The 21097-nt window shown below is 43.8% G+C and overlaps 1 protein-coding gene across 1 annotated transcript; it reads left to right on the top strand.

Annotated features, from left to right (window-relative positions):
• Window positions 1-4607: 4607 nt before the first annotated feature.
• Otud6a (OTU deubiquitinase 6A) lies at window positions 4608-6734 on the top strand. The gene has a single exon (XM_074062918.1). The coding sequence runs from the start codon at window positions 4736-4738 to the stop codon at window positions 5603-5605; it is 870 nt and encodes a 289-aa protein (XP_073919019.1). The 5' UTR covers window positions 4608-4735; the 3' UTR covers window positions 5606-6734.
• Window positions 6735-21097: the final 14363 nt, after the last annotated feature.

The raw sequence follows: 21097 nt of genomic DNA, 5'->3' as shown, positions 1-21097 counted from the left end.
TTCTGAAATTTGTACAGAAAGACAAAGGAACTAGACCACTGAAACAATTTTGAAAGAGAAAAATAAATTGGGAAGAAATGGTTTTTCTGATTTCAAAACTTATTACATAGTTAATCAAGACTGCAATGGTGTTGGTGGAAGGGCAGGCACACAGGTGAACTGAGCAGGACAGAGAGCCCAGATATAGACCCACAAAATATACCTAACCGATTTTTGACAGAAGTGCAAAACCAATTCAATGGAGGAAGCATACCGTTTTCAAGAAATAGTGTGGGTAAGAATTTTTGTAAATGTCACAATGTACACCCATTGTGAATATGATAACAATATTATAAGGGTTGGTGGAGTGGCTCAAGTGGTAAGATCACCTGCCTAGCAAGTGTGAGGTTCTGAGTTCAAACCCTAGTGCCACCAAAAAATAACCCACAATATGATAATAATAAATAAATAAATAATGAATAAATTTTTTAAATGGTGTGGGAACAATTGGACATTCCTGGGGAGGGGGAACCTTGACCTAAGTCTCAAACCTTAAATAAAAATAAAGTCAAAATAAATGACAGATTTAACTAAAAACTAGAACTATAAATCTTTTAGTTTTAAAAAAGGACACTTTTACTAATCCTGGAGTGTCTTGCAGAGCTGGTGTTCAAATCGAGGGCTTTGCACATGCTGGCAAATACTATCACAGAGCTCCATCCTATTCTGAAATTTATTTTTCAGTATTGGGGTTTGATCTCAGGACCTCACACTTGTTAGATAGACAAGCCCTTTTTGCACTGGTTATTTTTTAGATAGGGCCTCCCTTTACGCCTGGGCCAGCCTGGGTCATGATCCTCCTATTTATGCTTTTTTGGGATTCACTGGGACAACAAGTGCACGCTGCTGCATCAGGGATTGGTTGAGATGGAGTCTCCAGAACACCCCCCCACAAACACATACATCTGCGATCCCCCCAATCACAACCATACCTTCCCAAGTAGCTCAGATTACAGGCTTCAGCCTCTGCACCCAGCCCTTTTAATTTTGGAGGTGGGGTGGGTGGGACTGGAGTTTGAATTCAGGGCTTTGTGCTTGCAAAGCAGATGCTCTACCACTTGAGCCACACCTCCAGTTCATTTTACTCTGGTTATTTTGGAGATGAGGATCTCATGAACTATGTCCTGGGCTGGCCCCAAATCATGATCCGCCTCTTCTCATTCTCCCAAGTAGCTAAAATTACAGGCAGGAGCCACTGGCACCAGGCTAGCCCTTTTAATTTTTTTGAAGAACCTCTATATTGTGGCTATACCAATCTACATCTCCATCGCCAGTACACAAGAGTCCTCTTTCTCCATATCCTCATCAGCAATTGCTATCTTGTTTTCTTTTTCATAATAACCATCATATAACAAATGTGAGGTGATATTGCATTGGAGATTTTGATTTGCTCTCCTATGACCAGTAATGTTGAGAACTTTTTCATATACCTGCTTGTCATTTGCATGTCTTCTTTGGGGTTTGAACTCAGGGTCTCACACTCGCTAGGCAAGGACACTACCACTTGAGCCATTCCCCCAGCCTTTTTTTGTGAAGGGTTTTTCGAGATAGGGTGTCTCAAACTGTTTTCCTCGGCTGGCTTTGAACCATGATCCTCTTGACCTCTGCCTCCGGAGTAGCTAGGCTTACAGGCGTGAGCCACCCACACCCAGCTTGCATGTCTTCTCTAGAAAAATACCCGTTTAGTCCCTTTGCCCATGAAAATCAGGCATTGTTTTTTTGCTAATGAGTCTTAGTAGCATATATATGTGAGATGTTTATTTATTTATTTATTCATGTTTAAGTATATGCCCTTTTTTTGCAGTACTAAGGATCAAACCCAGGGCATTGCACATACTAAGTAAGTGCACTAAGCTACATCACCAGCCCTTCTTTGTATATTTTGGATATTAATTCTTCAGCAGATATGTGGTTTGAAAATAATTTTTCCTGTTCTGCAAACTGACTTTTCATTTGGTTGAAATAAACCTCAGTATGGCCAACTGAACTTCCACAAGACTGTCAAAAGTGCATGAGAGGGAAAGGACACGCTCTAAATAAAGGGTGCTGAGAAAACTGGATAGCCACATGGAAACAAAGAACCATATCCATTATTTTATAGCAAGCACAAAAATCAACTCAAAACACATTACAGATTTAAATGGAAGATCTTAAGCTGTAAAACTAGAAGAAAACAGAAAAAAGCTTCATGACATTGATCTTTGGGATGATTTCTTTGTTATGACACAAAACACAGGCTACCAAAGCAAAAACAGACAAGCAGGGTTACATACAATAAAAATTTTCTGCAGTTAGAAAAAGGCAAAATCTTTGGAATCTAGGATTAGACAAAGAATCTCAGACTTACTACTAAAATATGACTCATATAAGGAAAAACTGATAAGCTAGACTTCATCAAAATTAAAAACTTTTTTTTGTGGTGCCGGGGATTGAGCACAGGGCCTCGCACATTCTGAGCAAGTCTACCAGTAAGCCCAGCCCTAGTCCTAAAATTAAAAACGTATAGCTGCGTGTGGTGGTACATGTCTGTAATTCCAGCACTCGGGGGGCTGAGTGAGAGAGGAGGACCGTAAACACAAGGCAAATAGGAAGACACTGTCTCAAACAAACAAAACAAAACAAAAAAGGCTGGAGACATGACTCAAGCAGTAGAGTGCAAGCACAAAGTCCTTCAAACTCTGGTACCACCAAAGAAAAAAATTAATTAAAAAACAAAAAACTTCTGCTCTGAGAAAGACCCTGTTAAGAAGATGAAAAGACAAGCTACAGACTGGGAGAAAATATTTGCAAAGCACATATCCAACAATGAACTAGTATTTTAGAATATAAAAAGAGCTCTCAAAACTAACAGTAAAAACAGTCCAATTACAAAGTATGCAACACCAAGAGCTGGATAAAGTGAGAAGTGTTTTGTCACGTATAAAGGAACTCACTGGACTTGTAGAGGTATTGATGTTAAGGCAAACAATGCAAAAAAGTATGCAAATTACATAAATGTTTTTACCAAAGATGGTAAGTTACAGATGGCAAATGAGCACCTAAAAGATGAAGATCAGGGCTGGGCTCAGTGGTAGAGTGCTTGTCTCGCATGTGCAAGGCCCTGGGTTCAATCCCCAGCACCACAAAAAAATGAACATCATTAACCACTATGGAAATACAAATTAAAACCACAATGAGCTATCACCTTACACTTATCATAGTGGCTAAAATAACAACAAAATTGACAATATCAAGTGCTGGATGCATGATATACTCCTAGTGGGAATGTCCAATGGTACAACCACTCTGGGAAATAGTTTCTGAAAGAACACTTGCCAGGCTGGGCGCTAGTGGCTCGCGCCTGTAATCCTAGCTACCTCAGGAGGCAGAGATCAGGAGGATCCAAGCCAGCTGGGGCAAATAGTTCAGGGAGACCCTATCTCAAAAATACCCAACACACACACACACTCACACACACACTCACACACACACACACACACACACACACACGAGGCTGATGGAGTGGTTCAAGTGGTAGAGTGTTTGAGGGCCTGAGTTCAAACCACAGTACTGCCAAAAAAAAGAACATTCACTTAGAATATGACCCAGCAATTGAGCAATTGCAGTCCTGGGCACTTTCTCCAGAGAAATGAAGACTTAAATTCACATAAAAACCTGTATATAGGGCTGGCAGAGTAGCTCAGGCGGTAGAGCAGTGAGGCCCTATGTTCAAAGCCCAGTAACACTAAAAACCTATACAGATGTTTATAGCAGGTTTATTCATGTTGTCACAAACCTGGAAAGAACCCAGATACAGGGTTGTCCTGTTTGGACACCAAAGATAGAAGTGAGCAGCCTGGGGCAGAATGAGAGCATATGTGAAACCACTTGGGGCTTTTTTTCTTTGCAGAGCTTTTGGATTCAAAATTATCAGAAAGAAGTGATTTGATGAACGCTGGCTGCTGTGCTTTGTGGGCCTTCTAATGAGGGCATTTTGGGAGCTAGGGGCCGAAAGAAGGGGGTTTCAGGTAAGCTAGTTCTGTTGTCACAAGTCAAGAGATCTGCTTTTTTGTAGTGAGTGGCTGTCAGAAGCGTGGATGCTGCCTTCTTACACAGAGGTAAGGCAGGGTGGATCTGAGGCATAAATAGAAAGCACTCTGTGTTCCCGGGAATGTAAGGAAATGTCTTTGTTCTGATACACAGATTAAGGGTTCACTGGTCAAGAGACCCGAAAAACTAGAGACAGCCACATTGCCTCCTGGACACTAGGAGCAATGCCAAGTCCAGGGTCAGAGCACATTCAGCTGATAATATTTATCATGTGGTTATCAAGCATGGCCTGTGCCTGCATTGTGCCCAAACTTGGAAATGAGGGAAGAGTCACAGAAAAGTTCTTCAAGCCTAATTACAAGCACACATTGTGGAAAGGAAGAATCTTCCAGACAAGATTTGAATTCTGTTGAGACCAGGAGCAGTAGTTGCTAGGGAGGATATACTTAGTATCTTTCTAAAGCCAGCCAAAATGCCAGGCAGGCCTGGGGGCGTGGCCTAGGAGGCAGTAGCCAATGGCAGGGAGAGCTGTGAATAGTAGGCGTAACCTGACGTAACAGAGCGCCCCCTGCCAAGGCACGCAGAAGACCTGTGGCTAGTCGAGAGACTGGAAGTCGAGAGACTTGAGTTGCCATCAAACTCGGGTTCTTGTCTGCCGCTAAACATTATGGAAGTGGCCAGCCTTGAACATCAACGCATGTTACGTCGCCACGAGCGTGAGAAGAAAGAGCTCCAGGCTCAAATCCAGAGCTTGAAGAATTCGGTCCCCAAGAGTGACAAGAAGAAAAGAAAGCAGTTACTCCTCGATGTGGCCCGCCTGGAGGCCGAGATGGAGCAGAGGCACCAGCAGGAGTTGGAGAAGTTCGAAAGCTTGCCTGAGCTCTCCAACCTCGATTCTGTGACCGAAGATCTGGCCAAGATGGATCTGGAGAACCAGCCGCCTCACCTCTCGAGGGCTCAGAAAAGGCGAGAAAGAAGGGCGGCCCTCAAGCGGCGGCGCCATGAGATAATCGACACCGCCGAGGTGGAGCATCTGGCTAACTTCCGTCGTGAGGAGGAAGAGAAGATCTCCGCCATCCTGGAGGCCAAAAATTTGGAGATGAAGGATATCCCCGCTGACGGGCACTGCATGTTCCGTGCCATCCAAGATCAGCTGGTGTTCTCAGTCACTGTGGAGAGCCTGCGCTGCCGCACAGCCGACTACATGCAGAAGCACATCGACGACTTCCTGCCGTTCTTCAGCAACTCCGAGCCCGGTGACACCTACACCCTCAACGACTTCAAGAGCTACTGCGACGACATCGTGCTTGGTTCGTGGGGAGGCCAGCTGGAGCTGAGAGCTCTGTCACACATCCTCCAGACCCCCATCGAGGTGGTCCAGGCCGAGTCACCCACCATCGTGATCGGGGAGGAGTACAACAAGAAGCCGCTCACCTTGGTCTACCTGCAGTACGCCTGCAACTTCGGAGAGCACTACAACTCGGTGAAGCCACTGGAGGCCGGCGCCGTCGGCGGGGTGGCCCCGCGCCTCTTCTAGGCCTTTCCACGTGCCCTGCGGTGGCCATTGTTCTTGATCCTCCTGCCGCTGCCGTTGGAAGTGGAGGTGCCGCTGCATTTTCTCAGTAGGATCAGTTTCCTTCTCAGCTCTCCTCCGTTTTGTCTTTCTTCGTTTTACTTAGTTTACCTGCCACCACGGTGTTCTGCTTTGCCGTCTGTTCCGCGCTCTGTATGGTCCTGGGTTGCGTCTTGCACGTGGTGGGGACCAGAGGCTCGTGTAGGCAAAAAGTCTGAGTTTCCACCTGAGGGGCCTAGGTTAAATGAGATCTGACCTCTTTAGGCCCTGTGAGGCTGTGCCTCCCTCCCAAGATCAAAGTAGATCTTATTTCAGTGAACTTGGGGATGAAACGGAAATTTCAAACGCGTTCTTGGGATAAACAAGATGAGTAGCATAACTCAGCATCCTCCAGTTTTTTCCGTGAATCTGTCAGTTTACTTAGAGAAAGGTGGCATTTATGTGATCCAAATGCTTTGTGAATACCTTTTGTCGTGTGTTTGGGAAAAGACAAAACTTGTCACGGGCTGTTTGATGGTGGCTTTTCGGTTCTGTTCAGCTACTCGGAAGAAGGCTTGGGTTGTGAACAATTGGTTTGTTTTCACTTGTGTGGCTACAAATTAATCTTAGTTACTCAGGTGTTTGCTAAATTCTAAAAGCTTTTTGAAGTTTAGAATATGAGTGTGAAGTATAGAAAACAAATTTAAATGAACCAATAGGCTAAGGAAGGTTTACCGTAAAGATGTGAACTCAGTATTGTTTATCAAAGATAGAAACACAGATGACTTTATTCACGGTGCCGGTCTGTTTCATCTGTACAATTGTTGTGAAGCTTAAACAGGCAAACTGATAGTTTAACTTACTGAAAGGGGTGAAAATCTGAATCTGCTACGTTTTCTTTATTCTTGGAGATAAATGCTATGGCCTTGCTCAAGATGACACACTGTTATGTCAGCTGGTCGTGGAGGGTGAAAGATCTGAAGTCCTTAGTTGTTAGAGAAAACTATTTTGAAAGGTTTTAAGAAATGTTAAAGTAATTGTTCATTTTGTTATATCAAATACTGCCATGAGGTTAAAAAAATGGTGACTAATGTAAGGTTTGTTGATGTATGCAATTTGTTATCTGGAATGTGCCAAAAGAATAGGAAAAGTGAAACAATTGGCAGTAATTTTGCATTGAATTTTCAGATCCTGCATTTTAGTGATGTTCCTTAAATTAATCTTTGAAAATCTTTGTAACATTCGAAAAATGCTAAAATAAAATATGTAAGTTCAAAAATTTAAAAAGTATGAAACTTGTTTAAAAATAAAAGCAGTTTTTAAAAATACCAGGTTGTCTACTTTTGTGTAGCTGACTTGGTTCATGTAGAGTTTCTATCCCAGGATCTACTCCAGCAAAGACCTCCTGGAGGCTAGGGAGCAGATATAGTGGGGAATAAATTGGGCTTCGGGGAGCAGAAATGCACCTGCAGTCTTGGTGGGGACCTGGAGCAAAGTGTTTCCCACTGAGGGATCTCACTCAGTGGTTTTAAAACATGAGATGGTTTCCTTTAAGGATGTTCTCATTGGCCTGTTAGAAAAAGAACCCCTCCTTCCAAAACCTTCCCAGGCCAGGGCTGTATTCTAGGAGAGAAAAAAGTGCCACTGTGTTGTTTTTTTTTCTTTTGGGGGGGTTGTTTCCAAAATATGAATATAGAAATCCTGCCAAATAGCTCACTGTGTAGATATGCATATCAGAAAAGTTTCAGCCAGCCTGCTGGCTCAGAAGTTCTCTGAGAAAACCTGGTACTGGGGTACATGGTGAGAAGACTCTTTTATAGGGATAGGAACACTGACAGGAAGGGAGTATGGGTTAGGGAAGTGGGGGACACTGCAGGAGGGAGCAAAGGTAGTGGAAGGGAGAACAGGCCAGGAAGGGAGATGCAATCTGCAGAAGCAGGGCCTGGAGGATGAGGGTACAAGTTGGAGACAGGGCCAGCCTAGGCAGATGAATGGGGCATGGCAGGGGAAAGTGGGTGAGGCTGGGAGATGCTGGCTGGAGAACAGCACAAGTGGTGGAGACAGCCTGGCTAGAGGAGGAGACCTGCATGGAATCTGGGGCCTTGGCCATTGAAAGTGCCTGACTGGGCATGTGGACCAGGACCAATGAAGGTCTCCTGAAATGGGAGGGTCAGCCTGGCTGAGGTGGCAATTCTGATGGGCTAGGCAGTCCAGCTGGGTAGGAGTCACATACTGGGAAAGAAGGCCAGGCTGAAGAAGGATACCTGGCAAGGGAAGGAGTCCAGACTGGGGATAGGGACACCAGCTAGTGAAGGGACAACTCATTGGGGCAACAGGTAGGTTGGTGGCTGTTGAATAGAAAGCACTTGCTGAAGAAGGGGATCTAAAAGAAGGGGCCTTCCTGGGGAAAGGCATTGTCTGTGGGGCAGGGTCTGCCTGGAGGAGGATAGAGCATGGATCCTGGCTGTTATAGGGGCCAGCAAGCTTGGAAAGCTGGGCATGATGGGATAAGGACATCATTTGGGAAGGGGGGCTGGCTGGGAAAAGGAAGCCGGACCAGGAAGAGGGCATAGGCAGCAGAGGAGGTCCTTGCTGAGAAATTGGGCCTGGCTGGGCAAGGGGACACAGGCTAGTAAAGGGAACTAAAGTGGGGTCAGAAACCTGCCTGGAGACGGATCTGTGGTAAAGGGTGCCTGGAGGCAGAAGGGGCCCTAGCTGGGTTAGAGTTCCCACATGGTTGAGGTGGTGCAGGCTAGAGACAGAAGTTCTGGTCACCAAAGAGGGCCTACCTGTTCAGGGGGCACAGGCCAGGAAGGGGTAAAAAACTTAGGTAGGGGGCCTGGGCCTGCAGAAGGGGGTTCTGGCTGGGCAGTGGGGCCTGGCAAGGGTGGAGGATATAGGTCAGTATAGGCAAAGCCTGTCTAGCAGGGGAAGGGGACCTGGCTGGGGATGTGGCCTTGTGTGAAAGGAAGGCATAAATGGATGAAGAGAGCCTGCTAGGTGACACTTGGCTGAGAGAGCTGGCACAGGTGCTTAAAGGCTCCTGACAGGGAGGTAGGGAGGGAGGCAGGCCGAAGGAGGCTTAATTAGCATGGGATATAAGTTGGTCTAGGATGAAAAGGATTCCCAAGCTGGGCACCAGTGGTTCACACCTATAATCCGAGCCACTTGGGAGGCTGAGATTGAGAGAATCACAGTTCAAGGCCGGCCCGGGGAAACAGTTCCTCGAGACCCCATCTCCAAAATAAACAGTGCAAAATGGACTGGAGATGTAGCTCAAGCAGTAGAGTGCCTGCTTTGGAAGTGCAAAGCTCTGAGTTCAAACCCCAGTCCCATCAAAATAATGGGGGGGGGTAATTCCTAGTTTTTGAAAGGGGAAGGGGTAGGGAGTGGCACCTGGCTGAGGGATGGGACATTTGCTGGGTTAGGGCCTCTGGTGGTATCAACACTAAGCTGTGGAGGTGGCTGGGGATGAGCAACTGTTGTAGCAGAACAATGTCACGGTGGGAAAAGATGTGGACCTGGCAGGGGCCCTGACTGGGAGGTGAAGAGGGCACTGCCTGGAGAGTGTGGGCCTTACTAAGGGGTTGGTGCAGGTCTACCAAGGATTTTTGGGGTTTTTTTCAGAAACAAGGTCTTGCTACGTAGTCCAGACTGGCCTGGAACTCATTATGTACCCCAGGCTGGCCTTGAACTCCTCCCGCCTCAGCCTCCTGTAGGCTGGAATACAAGTGTGCACCATCACACCCGACCTCTGCCCAAAGAATTCTATGACAGATGTCACCAAAGACAGTAGATTCTCATTTCACAGCTTTGTCCCTGAATACAAGAGAAATATCTGTTCCTGTCTTTGGAACCCTGAAGATTTTACTGGGCCTGCCTCAGTCACCACTCGGCAGGAGAGAGAAGGAAGAATTAACTCAGGCCAGATCCTAACTATAACTGCAGCCCAAACGGGGGCTGGGGGCAGGGACCTTCGCTGTAGGGCCGGGAGGGACATGAGGGCTTTGCAGTCCATCCCATTCTGTACCAGCGATTACTCAGAGCCACTGAAGACATCGTTGTGGGTGATTTTGTGTAGGAAAGGTGGGAATGCTATTCTCAAAAGAATCCAATTCCGGAAGTAATTTTAATTTACTTACTGCTTTTCTTTCACTCATTATCATACCCTCTCCCTTCTTGCCATAGCAACTGAAAATAAGGCTCCCGTTGCATGCAAATTTGGACTCTGGAGTCAGACATCTATGTGGGTTTGAAGCCCAGTTCATCTACCCAGTGCTAGCCTTGGGACCTTGGATAAATCACTTAATCTTTCTTGGCCTCAGTCTCCTCACTGAGAACATGGGACATTTAATGGATGTCTTAGATCTCTTGAGGATGTTAGGAGCAGTAAATGAAAATACATATAAACTGCCCAATAAATGTTAGGAATATTAATTTCTACAGAGGAGCCCGAGAAATGACAGTATCAGCTCTGGGAGCAGCCACTCCTTGGCTTTTGCCTGTGGTGACTGTTGGGGCCACTTGGCCTCTTCCCACAGGTCCTGTGGTGCAAGCAGAACCTCTCCTAGGGCTGTCCTCCCCGCCTCCCCACTGTGGCCACTAGAGCTTCTACCGGGGCTCACTCCAAGTAACCTCCTGGGGACAGTGTAGCCTGAGTGTCTTCCTTCCAGGCTTTTCTACTCAAACGCACAACAGACTCACATGTTTTTTTTTAAAAGAAGACTGAGGCTATTCTATTAAAATTAAGTTTCAAAAAACTGTCACAATACATTACAAGCATTTCCCTATGTCCTTAAACAGTTTTCAATATGATTTTAGCGCCTGCCTTCTAGCCTATGAATGGGCCATAATTTATGTATCCCGTTCCATTGTTAGACATTTAGATTGCTTTGAATTTCTCACTACTATAAACATGCCACTGTAATATCCTTGTAATGAATCTTTGTCTATATTTTTTCAAGATTTCCTTTTGATAAGTTTTCTCGGAGCGGTCTAAGTCAAAAGGAGAGGCTTTTAATAATACCAGGAAATTGCTCTCCAAGTTCTGAGAGTGTTGCTTTCTCATGAAGTTGCTGACATTGAAAAGTATCACCTTTGCTAATTTTTAGGTGAAAATGTTGTTTGAATTGAGCCTTCACTTACTACTGGTGAGATGGGATAGTCTTCTGTTTATTGACATACCAGGTTGACTCATGCAGAAACAAATACTTCTTAATTTATTGCCTGTTTCTGAATTTCACTTAATTTTCTAGGGATAATTGTTTCTTTTTTGGAGATTTTTAATAGATCCTTCTGTATTAATGAATCTGGCCAGTTGCCAAACTTGAATATTTAAAAAATTTGTTTTTCCTGTCCATAATTAGCCTTTCAGTTTTGCTTCTGTCTTTTTGCATGTGCTGAAGTTTAAAATTAACTTTTTCTTTATAGTTTCTATCTCTTTTCTTTTTTTTTTTTTTGATAGGACTGGAGTTCGAACTCAGGGCCTTGTGCTTGCTTGGCAGGTGCCACACCCCAGCCCGTGGTTTCTGTTTAGACATCAAGCTTAGAAAGGGCTTTCCCACCTGAAAATTAGATCAGTATTCATGTATACTTTATTTCAGGGTTTTTCATGCTTTCTCATTGTATTTAAGTATATTTAACATATCCTCACCTGGAAATTATTGGGGTTTAAGTTAAAGACATTTGATTTTCCTCAAATTTTATATTTAACTAATTAGCCCAATACTATTTATTGAATATTCCAAAATTCCAGAATCTTTCAGCACTGATTTGAAATGCTCCCTTCCACACAGTATTGCATTCTTGCTGTCTAAGAAGTGAGTCTGTCTCAGTCATTCGCACAGAATGGCTGCATGCCGGTGACCTCAGTCAGAAACTTCTGGCTTCCCACCCATCCATTAGTCCAGGATTTACTGCAAAGAACAGTGATAAACATTAGCTCAGAAAGAGGAAAGATCTGGTCTCAGGGCTCACCATGGAGTAGAAGTGGCAGACAGAAACTGATAGAAAGCCATATGACAGATTCAGGATGAAAGGAAAGCTGCCTCCAACTTGTGCCAGGAGACTTAAGAGAAGCTGGCAGGGGACACAGCAGTTAGGCAGCAGTGAAAGAGCAGGGCATCTTCCTGTTCAGTCCAGCCAGAGTGGAGAGGTGAGACAGCTGCGTGAAAGAACTGGGGAGGGAGGCAGGCCAGGTCTCCCAGCTGAAGGAAACCTCATCTTACTCATAATGGTACAGATTAAATAAATACAAATTAAGTGAGATGTCACTTTTTAGTAGTCCAGTTGGTGAAGAAGTAGAGTGTGGTAATGTGGTGTGTTGATGGTAATGCAGAGCAGGCAATGTCAAACATTGCTGATTGCATATAAATAGGTACAGTCTCTTTGGAGGACAATTTGGCAATAACCATCAAATTTAAAATGCATAAACCTATACCATTTGTTTTTGACAGATATAAATAATGTAATATAAAATAAATAAGCAGTTTCTTCTGTGCCTGACTAGAATATAACTGATTACTTTTGAGGAAGGGAAACAGATTGCAGGGCAGGGGGAGATGAGAGGGAGCTTTTCTCTGTGTAATGTCTTGAATTTCTGTTATTTTGAACCACATCAATTAATAAATAAACAAATTTTTTTCTGGTGGGACTGAGGTTTGAACTCAGGGCTTCATGCTTGCAAAGCAGGCACTTTACCACTTGAGCCACATCTCTAGTCCATTTTGCTTTGCCTGTTTTGGAGATGGGATTTCACAAACTATTTGCCTGGTCTGGCCTCAAACCATGATCCTCCTAATCTCAGCCTCCCAAGTGCCTAGATTACAGACATGAACCACCAGCACCAGCTAAAAAAATAAATTTAAATCTAACTCACAAAATAAAATAAATATAGCTTTTGACAAAGCAGAATACTAGATGTAATATATATTACAGAGCATTATATTTTAAGGATATTCCTCACAGCATTATTTGTCAAAGCAAAAATCTAGGTGATACAACCTAAATACTCCCAGTAAAGAATAAATAAGTAAGCCAGGCATCCATGACTCGCACCTGTAATCTTAGCTACTTAAGAGGCTGAGATCAGGAGGATCATGGTTCAAGGCCAGCTCGGGCAAATAGTTTGTGAAACCCCCAACTCCAAAATAAGCAGAGCAAAACAGACTGGAGGTGTTGCTTAAAAGTTAGAGCACCTGCTTTGAAAGCACGAAGCCCTGAGTTCAAATGCAGGTCCCACAAAAAAGAATAATTAAATAAAGTTTGATACATCCATGAATTATTACCTCTAGGGAGTGGGATAGAATTGGGTGGGAGAAAGGAGGAAAACAGTGTGCTTTTTTTTCTTCTTTCTTTCTTTTTTTTTTTCAGTGTTGGGGATGAACCCAGGGCCTTGCACATGTTAGGCAAGCACTGTACCACTGAGCCACACCCCAGCCCCAGCTTTCTCTTTTAAGCACTATAGTTTTGTACTATATAGTTGAATTTTTGTATTGTGGTGAGATAGATGTAAAATTTACCATCTTAGTGGACTTTCATGTGTTGCTTTTTCCTTTACATGGCAAGCAGTCTCTTGAAGAAAACCTCCGTTTTCACTGGGGCCCTGCACTGAGCGTCTATTGGAGAAATCCCACATGATAATTCCTTTGTCAAATCAGTGTCGGAAAGTCACCTTTCTCTTTTTTTCTCTCTTTCCTTTTTCTTTTTGGTGGTTCTGGGGTTTGAACTCAGGACCTTGTGTTTGCTAGGCAGATGTGCTATCAATTAAGCCATGCCCCCAGTCCTTTTCAATTTGGTTATTTTTGAGATATGGCCCCACAATTATGCCAGATCTGGCCTGGACTGCGGTCCACCTATTTATGTCTTCCACATGGCTGGGATGACAGGCATACACCACCATGCCCAGCTTTTATTATTGAGATGGAGTCTCACAAACTTTTTGCCTAGGCTGGCCTGCAAAGTGTGATCTTCCTGATCTCTGCCTCATAAATAGCTAGGATTACAGGCGTAAGCAAGTATTCTTGTAAGAGAAGTTTCCAAGGCTCCTAAGATGGTACAAATGGACAAGCTGCCAGGCTTCCCTTTCTGCCCTTGCAGCCTGGAAGTTCTAGGATATATGGCTATTCTCTCTGCTTTTTAACTGTTTTCATTTTTATGATGCTGGGGATTGAACCCAGGGCCTTGCACATGCTAGGCAGTCACTCTACCCCTGAACTACATTGTTTTGCAACAATCACCACCATCCATCCATTCAGAACTTTCTCAAAGTAGGGTCTCACTTTGTCGCTCAGGCTGGCCCTTAACTGGGCTCAAGTGATCTTTAGGCCTCAGTCTCCTAACTAGCTGGGACTGCAGGCACACACCACCGTGCCAGGGTTCCATACCCATTAAGCTCTTAACTCCCATTGTCCCTTCCCCAACCCTGGCAGTGAGTATTCCACTTCCTGACTGTGAGTTTGGCTGTTCTGGGAACCTCAGGTAGGTATAATCATACCGAACTCTGTTAGCCCAGTGTTCTCGAGGCTTATCTGTGTTGTAGTGTAGAGAAGAGAAACATCTCCTTCAACCTCCTTAAGTCCTTACATGGACTCTGGCTGTATTTAGGAACCAAATTAATACAAAGCTGATTAGTAAGAGAGAAGCACACACGTTCTACTCGGTTTCCAGGAACATGGAGATCTTCACAAGAGAGCGAAATTAGAAGAAATGTCCAAAGCAATATACTTTTATGCTTTTTAGACAAAGAACAAATGAATCTCTGGAGTAGGGTAAATTCTAGAGATGTCACTAGGAGATTGGTGGGAGAGGTGTTAAAAGCCACTGGAAGATGAGTTACTCTAATGAGTGAGTTAATTCAGGTTCATTACAGCCCTGGTCAGTAGGCTCTGGGGAGTAACGTCGTTCTGCAGCCTTTAGGGAACAACACTTCCACACACACCCTAAAAGCATCTTTCTAGCTTGCAGCCTGAAGGAAAAGACAGGCTTAATGGTCCTTTCTGTAGTTCCAGTTCCTTGGGAGATGCTGACATGGAAAAAAAAAAAAAAGTTCCAATCCAGCATATTTTGAGATGGCACACCTTTCAATCCCTTCAGCAGCGGGTGTCAAATTTTCCTCTTTTTAAAAGACTGAATAATATCTCATGTGTTTATGGCACATTTTTTTGCTTATTCATTATATTGTTGGATTTTTATTTTTTATTTTTAATTGTTCATTTATTCATAGGTGTACACATTGTTTGAGCCACCTCTCCCACCTGCCCCCGGCCCCTCCCTCTCCCCTTCATGTTGTTGGTATTTTTAAGTAGAACATTTTTCTCTATGTATTATCTGAAAAGTAGAAAAATAATTTTTAAGAAACTAGGATGTTTCTTTTCTCTTTTTTGTTCTGAAGTATTTAAATACCATAGGAATTATCTGCTCCTTGGAAGTTTAAAATAATACATTCACTTGCAAAAAAGGGACTGGGCCTTTTTTTGAAGTAGGACTTTTATGACAGGTATAATTTGGGGGGGCACTGGGGTTTGAACTCAGGGCCTCATACTTACTAGGCAGGTACTCTTACCCCTTTTTTTCTTGATGGGTTTTTTCGAGATAGGGTCTCACAAACTATTTCCCTGGGTTGGCTTCGAACCATGATCTTCCTGATCTCTGCCTCGTGAGTAGCTAGGATTACAGGTGGGAGCCACTGGCGCCTACCTGACAGGTATAATGCTTAAAAAAATGCTATGCAATGTAAAAGCAATCATAAGCCATCTAAAATAGATAGGGGCAAAAAATTGGAAAAGAAAAAATCAGGAAGGAAAGAGTAAAAGTGACAATTTTCTCATCTCGGGGTAAATCAGAGGTAACAATTTCCCTCTTGAAGCTGAAATATTGAGAATGGTGCTTATCATTGTAAGAATAACCACCAGTAGAATGAAAAACATATTGCCTAGTCCCCATTTAGGAGATTTGTTTTAAAAGAAAAGAAAACCCAGCCCTTGGAGCAACACATAGAAAACTAAGGTGACAGAAAATGGTCTAGTGGCCTTCTGTGGGGAAGAGGGACTGAGGCTGTGCATTTTCTCCTGGTGTTTTCAGTTTAAATTAGTTTGCATATGGAGAGAGAAAACAAGGTGGTGATATGTTGTTGTGGCCTGTACCTAATTTCAGATAGAAGTTAACTTCTTTTCTCTTTTTGTTTCTTTTTCATTTCAGTGGGAATTATGCAAACATACATTTACCATCACGTCTCATCTTGACTGTCAAGGGGAAAAATGTATCCCAAAGATAGGTTTATTGCTTCTAACTAATCTTGGGGGGAAAAAAGAAAAGTTCTTAGCAACTAACCTAGACTGTTCTCTGTGGGTCCTTCCAGAGTGTGTTCTCTCTCTCTCTCTCTCTCTCTCTCTCTCTCTCTCACACACACACACACACACACACACACATACACACACACTCCTTAAACCTGTCTCTAAATGTTGCCTACGACCCCACAACACCACAAGGTAGAAGCAATAGGGAGTGATTGTGTTTCAAAGCTGTACACCTCACAAAAGAGATGAGTTCTGTGTTGCTGGAGGGACACACAGGCAGGTTGGATAACACCACCTCACAAAGATGTCTCCAGGCCATTGGAACACCTGAGCGATGGGGACATAGACCTTCCCACCATCCCTGAAGAATTAGAAAACAGAAGAGTTTTTTCTGCTTGTTGGTAGAAAGTGAGCGGGAAGGGCAGCCACACAGCCCTGGGGCGTGGAGAAGGCTGGGCTGGAGCTAGGGGGAGCACTAAGAGGTTTTCTAGGCTCCTTTGACCCTGGCCAGACTTGAGTCTAAGACACACTAGCTTTGTGGAGCTGAGGTGGCAGTTGTAGACACCACAAGTACTATGCTGATTCCAGCCCTTGTTCCTAAGTGCGAAAGTGCTACTTCAGCGCTGCTTGGAGAGTCACTCAAGGGACCTATTTTAATGAATAGCCTAGAATGACGAGAACATACTCTTAAGTGTGTAAATAGCACTCCTGGAATATTTGAGGGGACTTGAAAATAGCTTGTTCTCTTAAGTATCCTATTCACTTCAACAGAACATGCCACATATCTCCAAGAACAGGCCCTGCTTGCTAAGCAGAGGCCAGGAAAGTCCAACAGAGAGCACCCAAAAAGTTGCGGCTGTGTGGGTACTCTCCAGAGGCCCATCCTCAGAGGTGAGAGCGACACAGATCCACAGTAACTGCCATGGTGGGGATGCCCTGGGCGAGCTTGGGGTTGGAGGGAACCTGGCACAAGAGGGATGGGGCCCTGAAATGTCAGGTCAGATTGTGCCAGGTAGCACTGAAAGGAAGGGCATGCCAGGCAGAGGAAATCCCATCTGGTGGACACACAGAAGTGACAACATTTCCCTTCACCCTCACAAGAGCACTCACTTCTCTTTTGGGGGGGCATCCCTGCCCTTTGGGTGAAAGGAGATCGCCACCAAGGCCCTCTCCCTCAGGCCTGCCAATGAAAGCACGGTGGCCTGGGGCCCATCCTCTCAGAGTAGAACCCAGATTTGTTGTGTGTGGACTTCATTGACCTTATTAATCTGGGGCCATCTTGTGGTCCCTTCTGGGGGCTGGGCTGCAGTTACTGAAGGCCACTCGGGAAGCCAATGTGGGAAGTCACCAAATTGCATCAGTGCCTAGGAATGGGCTGTTAAGGCCTTCCTGGAATTGGAGGTGCATTCAGAGTTCTTGAAAAATCTCAATCAGGGTTTTATTTGAAAGAAGGGAGGAAGGACATGGATAGCAACAACAGCCTTTTCCCGCGCTCTGATTCTGTGCCCATGAAGCAACTTTACCTAAGTTTTTCAGCTACCTTGACACCAAGAAGGTATACTTGGGACGTTCTAATACGCGCCCCCCGGAGTGCCTCCTGAGGAGCAGTAGATGGGACGTGGGGTGGGGGGCTGTGTTAGTCTCAGGTGAGCTGAGTTAGCATTGTCCACTCCCAAGGATGCAAACACCACTGCAAGTATAAGGAGTACCCAGCCTGTGCAGAAACTGTGAGCTGCCTTTCCTGTAGAGCCTGACTGTGCCATCGTTCCAAGCCACAGTTAAAAGACAACATGTTTGCAACTGGAGGAAAAAAAATCTCTGTAATGAGGAGCTAGACGGTTACTCTGTGAACAATAAAAGCCATTAAGGTTGTTTGTCAGAAGAATGAGATATGAAAGCGGTGCTTTACTTTAGGGATGGCTAATCTCATGGTATATGGAGAAAAAGTTCTCTTTTAATCCATGATGGAAAACACTGCCCTGGACTGGGCGGTGGCAATAGGGAGAGAAGCAGGTGACAGACCCTGGGAGGAGAGTTAGTGTTCATGTGGAGAGCAAGGGTGAGGCAGGTCAGAGGACCCTGGTTTCTGGCTGGACTCACAGGAACTCGTTCACTGGAATAGGCCCTTAAAACGTTGAGTTGGAGGGCTGGGGTGTAGCTCAAGAGGTAGAGCTCTTGCCTAGCAAGCATGAGGCCCTGAGTTCAAACCCCAGTATTGCAAAAAAAAAAAAATGTCTTTAGCTCAGTGGTAGAGCACTTGCCTAGCAAGCACAAGGCCAGGGGTTTGATTCCCAGCACCGCACCCAAAAACCTGCCAACCTCCCCCCTCCCCTGCAAAGTCCTCAGGTTGTCCATAAGTAGGACATGCAATCTTTGTATACTAAAGATTTTTTGATACCTCTGAGCTAAACTTTGAAAATGTATGTGTGTGTGTGAGTGAGAGAGAGAGAGAGAGAGAGAACAGACTATCCTAGAAAAAACACACAGGATCTCAGTGGCTAAGGGACAGGATGTGAGAATGTTCTGCTTATTGAAAATATCAATGTAGTTATAAATGTAAATATATAATTAAAATTAATAAAGCCAGTAACAAACCAAGTGTATGCCGGCAGTCATCTAGCAGTGACCCTTGACAGTACTGTCACCAAACTGGGAAATATTCACTTGATAATTATAAAACAGGAGCTTCGGTAGGACAATTCAGGGAGGGCTCAGGCACTCTTGGTGGGTGTGACATGACCTGCATCCTTCTTCCTGCAATTCTCCAGCTGAGAGCCATTTGACTGGAGTTCATAGCCTCTCTCTTTGTCACACACACACACACGTTCCACCCCTCTCAAGGAAAGCAACAATTTTCAGAGATAATAAAGTCCAGATCCACATTTTTTTTTATTTATTTATTTTTTATTTTATTATTCATATGTGCATACAAGGCTTGGGTCATTTCTCCCCCCTGCCCCCACCCCCTCCCTTACCACCCACTCCGCCCCCTCCCTCTCCCCCCCACCCCCTCAATACCCAGCAGAAACTATTTTGCCCTTATCTCTAATTTTGTTGAGGAGAGAACATAAGCAATAATAGGAAGGAACAAGTGTTTTTGCTGGTTGAGATAACGATAGCTATACAGGGCATTGACTCACATTGATTTCCTGTGCGTGGGTGTTACCTTCTAGGTTAATTCTTTTTGATCTCACATTTTCTCTAGTTCCTGGTCCCCTTTTCCTATTGGCCTCAGTTGCTTTTAAGGTATCTGCTTTAGTTTCTCTGCGTTAAGGGCAACAAATGCTAGCTAGTTTTTTAGGTGTCTTACCTATCCTCACCCCTCCCTTGTGTGCTCTCGCTTTTATCATGTGCTCAAAGTCCAATCCCCTTGTTGTGTTTGCCCTTGATCTAATGTCCGCATATGAGGGAGAACATAGGATTTTTGGTCTTTTGGGCCAGGCTGACCTCACTCAGAATGATGTTCTCCAATTCCATCCATTTACCAGCAAATGATAACATTTCGTTCTTCTTCATGGCTGCATAAAATCCCATTGTGTATAGATACCACATTTTCTTGATCCATTCATCAGTAGTGGGGCATCTTGGCAGTTTCCATAACTTGGCTATTGTGAATAGTGCCGCAATAAAAATGGGTGTGCAGGTGCCTCTGGAGTAACCTGTGTCACAGTCTTTTGGGTATATCCCCAAGAGTGGTATTGCTGGATCATATGGTAGATCAATGTTTAGCTTTTTAAGTAGCCTCCAAATTTTTTTCCAGAATGGTTGTACTAGTTTACATTCCCACCAACAGTGTAAGAGGGTTCCTTTTTCCCCGCATCCTCACCAACACCTGTTGTTGGTGGTGTTGCTGATGATGGCTATTCTAACGGGGGTGAGGTGGAATCTTAGTGTGGTTTTAATTTACATTTCCTTTATTGCTAGAGATGGTGAGCATTTTTTCATATGTTTTTTGGCCATTTGAATTTCTTCTTTTGAGAAAGTTCTGTTTAGTTCACTTGCCCATTTCTTTATTGGTTCATTAGTTTTGGGAGAATTTAGTTTTTTGAGTTCCCTATATATTCTGGTTATCAGTCCTTTGTCTGATGTGTAGTTGGCAAATATTTTCTCCCACTCTGTGAGTGTTCTCTTCAGTTTAGAGACCATTTCTTTTGTTGAGCAGAAGCTTTTTAGTTTTAGGAAGTCCCATTTATCTATGCTATCTCTTAGTTGCTGTGCTGCTGGGGTTCCATTGAGAAAGTTCTTACCTATACCTACTAACTCCAGAGTATTTCCTACTCTTTCCTGTATCAACTTTAGAGTTTGGGGTCTGATATTAATATCCTTGATCTATTTTGAGTTAGTATTGGAATAGGGTGATATACATGGATCTAGTTTCAGTTTTTTGCAGACTGCTAACCAGTTTTCCCAGCAGTTTTTGTTGAAGAGGCTGCTTTTTCTCCATTGTATATTTTTAGCGCCTTTGTCAAAAACAAGTTGGTTATAGTTGTGTGGTTTCATATCTGGGTCCTCTATTCTGTTCCACTGGTCTTCATGTCTGTTTTGTGCCAGTACCATGCTGTTTTTATTGTTATTGCTTTGTAATATAGTTTGAAGTCAGGTATCGTGATACCTCCAGCATTGTTCTTTTGACTGAGTATTGCCTTGGCTATTCGTGGCCTCTTGTGTTTCCATATAAATTTAATGGTAGATTTTTCAATCTCTTCAATGAATGTCATTGGAATTTTGATGGGAATTGCAGTAAACATGTAGATTACTTTTGGGAGTATAGACATTTTTACTATGTTGATTCTACCAATCCATGAGCATGGGAGATCTCTCCACTTTCTATAGTCTTCCTCAATCTCTTTCTTCAGAAGTTTATAGTTTTCCTTGTAGAGGTTGTTCACATCTTTTGTTAGGTTTACACCTAGGTATTTGATTTTTTTTGGCTATTGTAAATGGAACTGTTTTCATATATTCTTTTTCAGTTTGCTCATTGTTAGTGTATAGAAATGCTAGTGATTTTTCTATGTTGATTTTATATCCTGCTACCTTGCTGTAGCTATTGATGATGTCTAGAAGCTTCTGAGTTGAGTTTTTTGGGTCTTTAAGGTATAGGATCATGTTATTTGTTTTTTCTCTATTACAGCCTTCAATATTCTTTCCTTAGTTTCTGAACTTGTTGTTTTAATGATGATAT

This window comes from Castor canadensis, chromosome X (assembly GCF_047511655.1).
Source record: "Castor canadensis chromosome X, mCasCan1.hap1v2, whole genome shotgun sequence".
In the NCBI taxonomy this organism is placed as follows: Eukaryota; Metazoa; Chordata; class Mammalia; order Rodentia; family Castoridae; genus Castor; species Castor canadensis.
Note: the sequence above shows the minus strand (reverse complement) of the source record. Positions and strands in the feature narration are given on the sequence as shown.